General features: G+C 34.5%; 1 protein-coding gene across 1 annotated transcript; it reads right to left on the bottom strand.

Annotated features, from left to right (window-relative positions):
• Positions 1 to 1,489: 1,489 nt before the first annotated feature.
• LOC110790636 (transcription repressor OFP13-like) lies at positions 1,490 to 2,486 on the bottom strand. Its single transcript, XM_021995421.2, has one exon. The coding sequence runs from the start codon at positions 2,364 to 2,366 to the stop codon at positions 1,677 to 1,679; it is 690 nt and encodes a 229-aa protein (XP_021851113.1). The 5' UTR covers positions 2,367 to 2,486; the 3' UTR covers positions 1,490 to 1,676.
• Between the last annotated feature and the right edge of the window lie 11,100 nt (positions 2,487 to 13,586).

Here is a 13,586-nt window from a genome sequence, read left to right as displayed (position 1 = left end):
ACCCCCAATAGCTTACATGCACCCAAAGTGTCAATGTGTAACTTTGAATTCAACCAAACAACATTACAAAGTACACTGTCAACAAAATTTCTAGATCTAAAACATAAATTTGCAACACTGATCTGAAAAATTGAGAAACCATTTTTTAAACCATTCTAACCAAACTTCGACAACCATTTCTCCATATCATCAAATTAACCTGCGTTAGGAAACGTTATAGCTCTCGTTGACAACCATCGCCATTCAATTTTTTTTTCTTTTTTCCCCTGTAGTATGAGCAGAGGTTGAAGATGATGGAAATCATCTTATGGTGCACTGAGAGAGTTGAGAAGGAGGAGTGGATGTCGGGGGCAAGAGATGGTGACAGCGCGCCTCGATTTGATTTCACCGGTGAGTTTTCCGGCGCCGGCAGAGGAGAGGGAGAGGAGAGAGAATTGAACTTAACCCATAAATTAACAACACTCAAAGGTTAATTATTTTTCTAATTATTTTTGGAAATTATTTATTGATTTTCACAAAATTAAGTATATTGATTTTTCATATTTCTCAAAAATCAATTAAATGATTTTTGGATAAAAAAAACTTAAGATAAAAGAAAACCCATTTGTGTGGTCTATATTAATTTCCTACCATGGTTATTTTTATGATAATTATCTTAGAATCTTTAGTGGAGTAGGAGTAATAGCATTATATTTTGTAACTTTCAAACTCCAACACAACTATGAACATTTTTAAACATTTGTACATAACTTTAAACGATATGGAATAAATTTTTTTGTTTTTGTTTTTGACGTAATATGGAATAATTATTACGTAGGGGGTTCAGTACCATATACTCCCTCTGTTCCATAATGTTCCTCAATAATTAATAGTATGATTAAGAGTATCAATGTTAACTTGTGAGATATCATTGGATTTGTTTCAATATAAATTTTCTAAATATCAATTTTTTATAATTTTTACTAATACGAAATTAAAATTATTAACGGTCAAAGTAGTGCATTGGAGACTGCGCATAATGGGAAAATGAGGAACATTATGGAACGGATGGAGTACTCCCTCCTTTTCGAAATAATAGAGACCTTTGACACTTTTCACAAATTTCAATTTGACTATCATTTATTCATTTGTGATTTATGGGTAAGGAAAAATCTAGTCACGTGTGTCTTGTTTGATTCGTCTCGATATGTACTTTCGGAATATCAACTTATTATAATTTTTACCAACACAAAATTAGAGATATTATTGTCCAAACATTTACATTAACAAGTGTAAAAAGGTGAACTGTCCCATTATTTCGAAACGGACGTATTAATATTTATTAATAGGTAAATATTTTTCACTTTTTGTAATGGTTCTAACTCAATGTTCATCATTAAATGAAAAAGTTACAGTTTGACCACATCCAACATCACAATCAAACATTTAAATGGTATTACACCGCATCCATGATTCCTGCACTGCAAATCATAAAGATAGACACACAAAATTCACCTCTCAATTGATCTAACTTTCAAACATTGTAGTATAATATATATGTACAATAAATATATATTTAGCCGGACTATACATGATACAATTAAAAAAAATTACCATATAATCGATATAACCAAGACTAGGTATTTGGTCATCTGAAACTTTGAAATGAGCAACAAAAATAGTGTTTATAAAAAAAGTCAACAAATAATATCTAATGTAGAAGAGGATAAAGAAGAAAGAGAAGAAGCAGCAGAAGAGAAAGAAGTTGTAGACTTAGAAATTTGATGAACATCATTTTTAGCAATAACTACTACTTGTAATCCAGCAAGCAAATCAAGAAAAGCATTAATAATATAACCATGAGTTTCCCTTCCATTAACCTTCAAATACCATCGAAGCAACTCCTCTAACCTTTCCCAATCATCTCTTACTCCTAGACTCTCCACCATATCTTCCATTGACTTCTTGAAATCCTCGTACGGGTTGTTGCTTTCCAGTGACATTGCCACAGATTTTTTAAATGGCTGTTTTTCTGATGAATGTGTTTCTCTTGTACCATCTGTTTTTAGCTTCGGGGAGTCGGACTCCCCGGGGTCAAAAAATAGGCGATTGTCCGCGTGCTGTGCCCCACGGACAATCGCCTCTAGATGTGACTCCCCTGAGATAGACATTGAGGAGTGTTCGTACTCATTTGTCGACAAACTCCCGGACTCGGAGGAGTTTGTAAACCACGAGTCCGGGGTTTCGACGACTTCCGCGTCGTTGTTGAAATACACTGAGTTGATTGTCTTGTAGATGTCGTCTTTCATCGTCGTTATTCGGAATGACGATGTTTTGGGTTCCTGAGTACATAACGGCTTAAAAAAGGTTCTAGGAAGAAGCTTCATTTTCTTTAATTTCTTTATTTTGTTGTGAGTTTTTATTATGCAAGAAGAAGGCAGTAAGCTAGCTAAGTTGTTATAATTTATAAAGGGTGAAGGAATTAAGGAGAAGGTGGAGAAGAAATGGAGAGGGACCCGCAAAGAGAGGTGAGTGAGTGAGTGAATTAAATATGGGAAAGTAAATGCTAATTTGCACCAACTGAAATGTAACAAGTAGTATACTTTTGTTTCTCCAATTTCAATTATAGAAAAATTAACGTCAACTTTAATTAATATAGACATATAGTATATGACAATAATCTTAAGCAATAATTTTCATGATAATTAAACGTTAGGTAATATCTTTGTGTGATATTCCTTCTTAGCTGCAGTCAATGTATACATAACCGCGCAGAACATGCATCGTACATGAGAATAAACTATGCTTTTTAGTTATGATAAGGGGCGTTACATGCCTTCTTAGTTTTGACCCTTTGCCTTCAGTTTTCTGTATTACTTCATAATTGAAAGATAATGTTGTCATGTTTTGATGGAGTTTTACATGCATATTTACTTGTCAAACTATCTTAATTACTCCGTAATAAAGTATCTGAACTAACTCAGTCATAATCTAGTCAATACTCTTTACTAAACTTCTTATATACAACTACTCCCTATTAGACCGATCAATTTTATGTTACCATGGTTGGAGTTTCTAATTTCAGCTTAAAGGGATCACTTTCTAAAAGATTGCATAAGTTATTATTCTTGACATGATACTTATGTGATTATATGCCAGAAATTAGGAATCAATTCTCGTTTACATACAGGATTATTCTTGTGTGGATCTGGTCCACATTAATTTTAGTGTGTATCCAAAATCAATAATTTATCATACACCCTTTTTACATATATAGGTACCTTTTATGGTTCATACAGTGACTATAATAAATTAAACACCAAATTTCTTAGATATGGTAACCATTTTTTGAATCATAATAACCCTATGTTTTAAAAGTGAATTGTGACTTAAAATCACATTATTCAAGCACAACATTTATCCACTACAACAATTTGATATTTTTTCCCATAATAATCCTAATAAACATGCCAAAATAAATTAGGAACAAGTTGTTGATTCATTTTCAAGGCATGGTCCACAATAAATTTAGTGTGGAGCAGATCCATTTAAGAATTGGTGTTACATAAAATACAATGTGTGGCTCCTATTAGATCCATAAAAAAAATGGTTCTTGAAGTTACGCATAAGTACAATTATTTAATTTTACAATAACGTTATCAGTGTAATCTATATTAATATATTAAAAGGCATTGCGAAAAATGTTTATGTGTCACGTTGAACTCTGTTGTTTACTCCACGTCAATACCATCGTAACCAACCACTAATTGTTGTTTATTCATGCACATTAATTTATAAATACATGTGAACATGAAGCGTAAAACAACTAAATGTTTATGTTACCTTTTATTTCTTATGGACTATATTGGAATAAAAATAACAATTAAAATATTAGAAAAACCCTGAATTAAACAATTAAAATATTAGGAAAATTACTTGGCATGATAAAGTTTAGTTTAGTTCAGGTTGTTTCTTTGGTAAAGATTTATGCGGGATCGAAGAGGATGTCAATATTTCGACTACAATCAGACGAATCAGACGGAAATCATATTTGTCGCGGCTACAACAAATCTATAGACCCCCTCGTCAATGAAGGCTGTAAATCACAGCGATATAAAAGAGGGTATACAGAATGTTTGATATACTACGATTGTAGCTATGGTGAAATGAAGTTTTTATTTGATTTGATTGTTATGTATTTGTTAGATTTAAATCTTTATGTAGATGTCGTTTGACTTTTTATCAATGAATTAATTTGTTTATCAAAAAAAAAAAGGTAATGTACATGTGTAGTTGATGAACTTAATGAATCTTTTCCCTTTTATGTTCTACATGTATTTTAGTCAAATATTGAGTAGAAAAAAAAATTCAAATTTTAATTAGTCAAAGTAGCAAACGGGACATAGCCCGAACCACACACTAGTTATTTTATTAGATACAGAAAGTTAAGATGATGAAAAAATTGTAATAAAAAAGGGTGACATTTTCTTCCAATTTTTAATATGTTTCAGTTCAGAATTATGCTTAGTGTCTAGGTTGTGTTTTTTGGATTGGCCTACGAGAACAGGCTGGTTACATGCACAATTGACTGAATTGAAGAACAATTAAGTTCGGTTAAAAGACAACACACAACAGGTGCACATGTTGAAATGATATTAGTTTAAACATTATTTAAAGTAAACTACAATATCTTGCAACTCTTCTTAATTAATAAATTAATTTTCAAAAGAATAATTTGTTAATAGGGTACGTCCAAGATCAAAATTACCCAAACCCCCCCCCCCTACCCGGAAAAAAAAATGAAAATGATAAAGGTTATAATTTGCGACCTTTAAACCTTGTCACAATAATAACATGACATGCTTATGTATCATGAAAATAATTGGAAACTATATAAAATATTTAACTTATATAACATATTATACATGTTACAAAAAAGGTAGAAAAATCTTAATATTTTAATTTATTATAATATAATAAATATTTGTTTCTTTCTTTGTTTCGACTACCTTATTTACATATTTTCGACTACCTTATTTATATATTTCAATTTTTCTTGCTGACGACGACTCCGTTTGCTAACCAGTCTGGATACTTGACCTCCCTTATCTTCTCTGACTCAATTAACTTTTGGACCTCTTCATCTATGATTTTATTCCTTTCAGGTGCGAAATTCCATCGTTTCTGTTTGATTGGTTTGAAGTTGGGGTCGACGTTGAGTTTGTGGGTGATGACGTCCGCGCTGATTCCTATCATATCCTCGTGCGACCAAGCGAAGCAGTCCAAGTTTTCTCTTAGGAATGTCACTATCTGACCTATGCTGTTGTTAGGCAGTCACGCTCTGATCCGTATGGCTTGGTCTAGTTTCGTCGGGTCTAATACAATTTCATCGATCTGTTGGTCGTCTAGTTCATCTGCTATCGACCCTGGCTGTAATTGCTAGATGGATGATTTTGAAGGTTTTAATGCGGTCTCGTAGCAGCGTTTTGGCATCTCGCTGCTGTCCCTTGATTTCCATAACTCCCCATTTGGTTGGGAACGTTATTGATTGATGGTATGTTGATGGTACTACTTTCATTTTATGGATCATGGTCTCCCTAGGATGACATTGTATTGCTGACGGGCAGTCGACGACGTTGAATTTGGTCATAATGTTAACACCTTCTACATATGTGGGCAATGATATGTCTCCGACTGTTCTCAGCGATTCTCCACTGAACCCTACCAACACCGTCGATATCCTGACTATGTTCTTTTCCTCAAGCCCTATTTCCTGTAGGGCCTCCAAGAACAACACGTTTGCTGAGCTACCGTTGTCGATCAATATCCTTTTTATCAAAGCGTTGCCGATTGGGAGCGATATTACTAATCCATCATGATGTTCCTGATGTGCGTCCACTGAATCTGAGTCGTCGAAGGTGATTGACATTGCTGCGAGAGACTTTTCGAGTGAGATCTCATCCTCGGTCTGCCCCTCTTTGACGGCTCCAGATTCTCCCTTGTGAATCTTTTTAACTGCAGAAGAGGTTAGTCCTCAAATATCTAAACCACCAGAAATAACGTTTACCACTTTGTTGAATTTTGGCGGCGCTGGTCGGCCGCTGCTCGACCCTGGGTTGGGCTGGGCGGTTTTCTCTTTGTTGTACGTCTCCTTTCCCTTGTCACTTAGCATCTCCTTCAGGTGCCCCCGTTTCAGAAGATATGCGACCTCCTTTTTAAAGGAGATGCACTACTCGGTTTTGTGGCCGTTGTGAAGGAAATAATGCCCTTGGTCCAAGTATGCATTTAATATTAAGTCTAATAAATGCGGTTCAGTATTAATTGACAAGTTAATAATTTAGTGAGATCAAGTGAGCTGAATGCCTAGCTAGAGGCCGCTGCAGTTCAAGTGGAATTAATGATATTAATCCACAGCTTACTCTTGACTGAACCCGTAGGGTCACACAAATAGTACGTAAACGGATCAAGTATTTAATGGCATTGAATACTCCATCTATGGATATTCGGAATCGACAGATCTTGGTTTCAGTGGGAGCTGAGATCGTCACAAGCAAGAAATGAATACTCCGGAAACGATGATATTACCGGAAACGAAAATATGGATCGTATCGGAAAGATAAATATTATCCAAGTCGTAGATGTTGCCGGAAACGGAAACATGGTACGTATCGGAAAATATTATCGGAAATGGAAATATTGCCGGAATCGGAAATATTGCCGGAAACGGAAATATTGTCGGAATCGGAAATATTATCGGAATCGGAAAATAATTGCGGAAACGGAAATATTAAATATTTGTTCGAAACGGAAATTAATTCCGGAATCGGAAATATTAAATATTGTTCGTATCGGAAATGAATTCCGGAACCGGGAATTTAATCGGAAGCGCATCGTACGAATTAGCATCGGACGAGGCTTGCTAGACGAAGGCCCAGCACGAAGCCAGGCCCGCGCCCAACAAGCCGAGCGCCTAAACACGGAGCTGCCACAGCCTCGCCAGGCCCAGCCCAAGGCCAGGCCCAACAAGGCCTTTGGCGCGCGCGCGCTGAGCGTGCTCGTGGGCTGCGAGCAGCGACTGCTCGTGTGGGCCGCAAGGCCTGCGCGGGTGGTGCGATGCTCGTGGCCATACGACGCTCGTGTTCGTAACGAATCCTAATCCTATCGGAATTCGTGTATTGATTAAATCCTAATCCTAATAGATTAAATTTATTATTTAGAGTTCAAATAGGATTCTAATTAATAAATCCACATCCTGGTAGGATTATAATTCCTTTTCCATATCTCTATAAATAGGTGCCTAGGGTCATAATTTATAGATACAATTGAAGTATTCAAAGGTAAGGTTTTTAAGCAAAATCAACCAAACACTTACACTTAAATAGCCGAAATTCCTAAGTAACCTTAAGGGCGATTCTAGTTGGTCAAGCTTAAGGCGGATCCGGACGTGCTGTGGACTATCTACGGAGGGACGACACTTGGAGTCCTAAAGACTTGTTCTTGTTCGGTTCGGGCGCAGCTAGGGAAGGCACGCTACAAAGTGTATGCATCTAAACTATGCTAAATGATTATGTGTGAATAATATGTTTCCTGGCTTTATGGTTTTTCCGCATGATTTATGTTTTGTCATATGTATCATAACCTAACAGTGGTATCACGAGCCTCTTATTATTTTCATAATCTAAATTGCATGAACATGGTTAAATTTTACAAATTTGCAAAGAATTAAAAGGGGTGAATAATTTTCGTAATTGTTAATTAATTGCAAATTGCGTTTATTTAATTATATGTACGCAGTTTTTCGGTAGTTTCTTCGTTACTCATCCAAATCAAGTGATTTTTGTGTCAATTCCGCATGTAAAAGACATTCTAAAATTTTGACGAAATTAGTTTTTTTCGGCCGAACCCAGAATTCCCAAATTCGAAGCCTAACTATGACTTTTCGGGGTTTTAGTTTTTCGAACGCAAAAGTTTGTAAATTTAAGATGTTAAATTGAATATTTGCGATTCTTGTTGATAAATCTTGAATCTTTGATTGACCTACTGTATATGTTTAACAAGTTTGAATGCCTAGCCTTGTTAATTATACAACCTAATTTGTAATTATGATTAATTTGTTGAAATTCGAATAATTTAGAATTGATTTGATTTTCATAATTAATTAGTAATTTAATTAGGTACCAATGATTAAAAACCACCATAAATAATTCTTAATTTGTGTTAAATTTTAAATTTTTATGACCTAGATTTGAATCATGTTAATCGGAAATTAATTGATTAATAAATTTTCGATTTTTTGCCCTAAAATTATGAAATTAATATGATTTATTAATTTGTCATTAATTTTGGAAATAAAAGTTTTAATTTTATGCAATTCGCTCATAAAACTTGCACGCACAAAGCAATGGACGCTACGTGTTACCCTTAAGGGGTGTTGTATAGTGCGGGCATGCGACGACGAGCAAGGGAGCTCGTCGCCCATGCGGTACGAATGCAGCGAGCAAGGCGAGTGGCACGCGAGCACAAGGCAGTGGCCCTGCCTTGCGTCGAGTGCTGCGATGATGCAGGGGCGGATGGGCGAAGAAGCAAGGCGAGCGAGTAATGGAAGGCGCGCGCGCGGGCAGCGAGGGGTGCCTCGCAGCAACGAGCGCTGCCTCGCCCAGCCTCGCCAAGCAGCTGCTGCGCTACGAAGCCAGCGAGCGATGCTGCGCGCAAGCGTGGCTTGGCTTGATGCGTTTGCGCGTGGCTGATGCTCGTGCCTTGCTGTGCGATCACTCGTGAGGGGCGATGCTGCCTCGTGGACTCGACGGGGCATGGGCGCGAGCCCATGGCCTCGTCTTGACCCGATTGATGCGCTTTGAATTTAATTTTGTTTTTCAGTTCGAAAATAATTTTAATTAATTTTAAAATTAATAATTTAAATTGTTTTCTCGGATTTTAATTTTGAATATTATAATTATTATAAATTTTATTTATACTAATTATTTTACTAAAATAAAACCTTGAATTAATTTAAATTCGTTTAATTCAACTGAAATAAATTAAATTAATGGATTCAATTATAAATTTTATATGAGCTTTAAATTTTAATTAAATTTGTATGTTTCCGGTTAGACTAGAAATACATTTAGCATATGAATTTATTGGTTTAAGTGGGAGCATTTTAGTCATAAACTCTTGATTAGGTCTACAAATCCTTTAAGGTTAAACAACTTGATTAGAATTAATAAGGATTGAATATATAATTGGTAGATTATTGGTGCCCTTAATTAATTGCTGCAAATATTTATGTGATGCATACAATGTGTTTTAACTAACCAATTATGTGGGCCATTCATGATAATTAATGGATGAATGGTATATATTGTATATGTACTGTTTTGCAGGTTATGGAGTGACTAGTATGGCCCAAATAGGATAGAAAATATGGTCTGCGTACCATTAATTTGAATGTAATTGGTCTAATGCACCAAATTTGTTTTTCAATTTAAATATGGTCTGCGTACCATGAAATAGTTGTAATTAGTTTAATTATAGCTTATCCTATTTGAAGAAAATGGCGCCTCCCACGGTGAAATTCAAGACGGAGTTTTCAATCCATTTTCATGACGGACTTTGAAGTTGAAGCTTCAAGATGAAGTCGGGCCATACTAGATCACATTTATCTTATGCATGCTTTAAGTTATTTATTGCTTTAAATATGTCTTAATTATGCATGAGATTGTGGCTTGATTATGTTGCATGATTAAAGATTTTAGTTCACTTAAAATCTGACCAACATAGTAAGAGCCTTAAGTTCCAAACTTAAAAATTGAGTTAAAAGGTGTCATGCCAAAATAAACACTTACTTGGATATCCTTTACATCAATCTAGTAATAGTTTTCGCTCAGCGAGGTGTTACTTATTGGTCCTAGAGGGGTAAGGTACACAAATAATTGTGAGTACATGTTAGTTTTGGTGAAACTCAACGATATAAGTAAGGAGTCCTTTTATGTCGTGGCAAAATCGATAGGTTTACCTAATAAGTTCTTAGACGTACCTATCAACCAAGAGTAGTTTCTAGACTATTAGCAAAAGGCTTTTGCTTGCCTAAAATATTTTAGAATTGAGTCAAAATACATAATGTGCTTAATTCTTCAAGGATTTTAGGGTCTTGGAATCATTTTATTCACACCTGCCGGAACAATAAAATCGAATAAAATGCTAATAACTTGTTTAAATTGCATGATTGCTTTAATCTTCAAGTTATTACTCATGATAAATGTTTATACTTTGCATGCTTCAATGTATGTTTTAATTATTGTTTATAATTAAATATCTTGCACTGCAATAAATCCTTTTAGAAAGGTAACAGTAAATTTCCTCGATTGGTAGTGAATCCAAGAACGATTCACGGAAACGAGAGATGTGAGCAATTTAAAATGTACGTTTCTTTTAGCGACTTTTATGGTTGTTTTCGAGTATCAAAGTCGAATGGAAAACCGATTGGTGCTTGTGAATTCAAAATACAATGTAGTTTTGAGATCATAAAGCATTGAGTTTAAACGCTCAGCCTTACCAATGGTTAACAACCTAATATCTTTGTCCATTTAATTCTCGAATGAGTCTAGTCCCTAGACATTCGAATAGATCGATGCTTAGAGAACTTTAGAAGCTTCTGGTAAGATCATCTAGTTGAAACAAAATATTCAACATAAAGTAAATGGTAAGAACCTTGTTGGAGTGACATAGGACATGTCTAACAAAGTATAAAAGTCAACACTAAAGAATTCAATTCTTAAGACTATAAGAAAGGGTACAAGAAATAAGAAAACAAGGAACAAATGAAAGGAATTCACGATTCCGTTTCTACATATAAGTTTATGTTTAAAGAGAAGTGTCCTAGAAATCAAACTTCCATGGTATCATATACCGCTTGAGGTTCTTACTTCGGTAATAACTCAAACAATGGAAGCTAGGCTACACTAATGGCCTACAAGTGGGAAATGAAGCATGGCAATGCTACATTAGTTGTAGGGTCATCTAGTTTGTTTTAAGCCCTTTCAAAGGCTGGAACTTAATGGCTATTTTGTTCCATAATCAGCATACCTAAATTTCTGTTTTCAAACACAGAAAGACTCACATTCAAGAAAAACAAAAACAATGTTTGTTTGTTTATTTGAATGAAATGGTCAATTACGGGTTGAGTCAATATGCTTGATTAAAACAAACAACTCTTTAACAATAAGAATTTTACTAGGTTCAAATCAACCCCTTGATTTGAGTTCCACTAATCTTTGGCATTGTTTCTTAGACCATATCAACAAGTTAACCTTCTAAAGCTCTATTTTGATGGACTTTTGAAAGTTGGTTGATTTCTAGATCAATTCAAGACAAGCTAGTCTTACTTGTTGTAAGTAACAAAAGATATGAACTATTGTTAGAACGCCTAGACAATAGAGTTCAAAGCTAAAGAAAGGTTTTATGACTTTATTATTTCACACAGATTTGAGTGAATATAGGTTTATTTACTCAATGTGATATAAGTTTGAATCTATTTGACTAGTTCAAAGATTCAGAAGTATAAATCCCACTTGACAAGAAATCATAAAGATCTAGGTTAGATCATGTTGATGATTACTTAAGTCAAGAATGATCATCAATGATTGTGTGTAGTAAAATTCACAATCTAGCTCCATAAGATATGGCATATCTAAGTTGGAATGATCGAAGTCGATTAGTACTTGATTCGATCAATGATGGATCATAAAGACTTTTCTTATATTTCTAAAATAAAATGCTCAACTACCACCAAACTAAACCAAATTCGTCAAAGCTATTGAAAAGTAATTTCAGAATATCTTTTCAATAACTCATATATCTAAAGAGTTCCTAAACTCAGTGGGAGCTTAGTGTTTGTTATTCAACAAACTAAGGCCCATGTCTAGATATATGTTTCATTGTGATTTATTCAAATGAGACACAAGGGTATTGTTTCTACCATGAATTTTTGAGAACATAATGTTTGTTTGCTCGAAATAATGTCCTTTTGGAGATTCGTTTCCAAAATGACAAGTGGGAGAAAATACACCTCGAAAGTCTTCGAGGCGAACAACAAACATAAACGGACATTCCGGAGGCTTTTCGAAGTGCTTCCGAAAATCCGAACTTATTCTTTAAGGACTTTAGAAGTAGCGTTAAAGAATAGACATCTCTTAGAAGACTTTACAAGTGCTTAAAGGAGAACAGAATATTCAAAGGACTTTCAAGTGGCTGTTAATATTCTATTGTTTGATCGATGTTCTATACCCAAGTAGGCATAGAGTTCAATTCATTGAAACTATGAGATTCTTCTATTAGATAGTGAAGAATCATGGAGTTCAGGTCACTGAAGCTATGTGATTCTTCTATTAGATAGTAAAGAAACCTACATCTTGGAGTCAAACTATTATCATGTAGATTAATAAGTTTGTGACTTGTAAGAAAGCTATGACGAAACCTAGATTCCCTAAAATGGTTAGAGGCCATATATAGACTCAAATGTTTTAAATGGTTAGAGGCCATAAAACATACTCAATGTTTTGATGACAAAATTGAAATTTTGTTGATTTGCAAGAATAGTTTCACACCTATTGGTTGCAAGTTTGTTTTAAGGATAAAAACCATCAAACATGGAATTGTGTTCACACACAAAGCTAGATTAGTTGCTAAAGGTTACAAGCAAATTCACGGCATGGATTGTGTTGAAACCTCATGCACAATCGTAATGCTCAAGTCTATAAATCAAGCAATGATTGCATATTGGTACATATGGCAATTGGATGACAAAACTTATTCCTCAATCAAATGTTGGAATAACTATGTACATGGTATGTCATGGTATTTGTGGATCCAAATAAATGCTTGAAAAGGAAAGCTAGCTTATGAAATCTAAGTACAGATTTAAGCAAGCAATTGGGAATTGGAAATGTATCTTAGTGAAGCTAATAATTATTTTAGTTTCATAAAATGTACATAATTCTTATAGATATATAAGAAGTTTAGTGGGAGTACGTAAAACTTAATTGGTCCTATTTGTATCACACACATATCTCTCTATTGTGAAATAACATTCAAATACTAATGACTTAGATTTGAAATTATTCATCAATGATGGACCATGGCGAAACTTAGTACATACTGGGTATTAAGATCTATTTAAGATCTTATAATATTGTTTTAGATTAAGTAATGACATTTACTAAATCAAACACGGAAGACTCCATTGGAGATATTCGACCCATGTGAATAAATCTAAGTAATGAATGTTTGAACTATGTATAAGCATTTACTAAGTTAAACATCAAAGGATCTAAGTGAGATTCTTAACCTATATTATATGTCAAAGAATTTAGCTGGATTCAGTATCTACTGAAATTGAATGAGCTAAAGTTACATGAATAGAATTCAATTGGGAATTATTCTGCAAAAGAATTTATCATGTATAATATAATATGAGGATCGCCAAAAACGTATCGTATGGCTTTAGGCATGACGAACATATACCAGTCTCTATTGATCTAAGTGAAGATCAACTAGATTGAGATCGAGAATACTTATGGTACTTTAAAAGGTACATAGGAATAGTTCTT

This window comes from Spinacia oleracea, chromosome 4 (assembly GCF_020520425.1).
Source record: "Spinacia oleracea cultivar Varoflay chromosome 4, BTI_SOV_V1, whole genome shotgun sequence".
NCBI lineage: Eukaryota > Viridiplantae > Streptophyta > Magnoliopsida > Caryophyllales > Amaranthaceae > Spinacia > Spinacia oleracea.
This window is presented reverse-complemented; position numbering and strand designations above follow the sequence as displayed.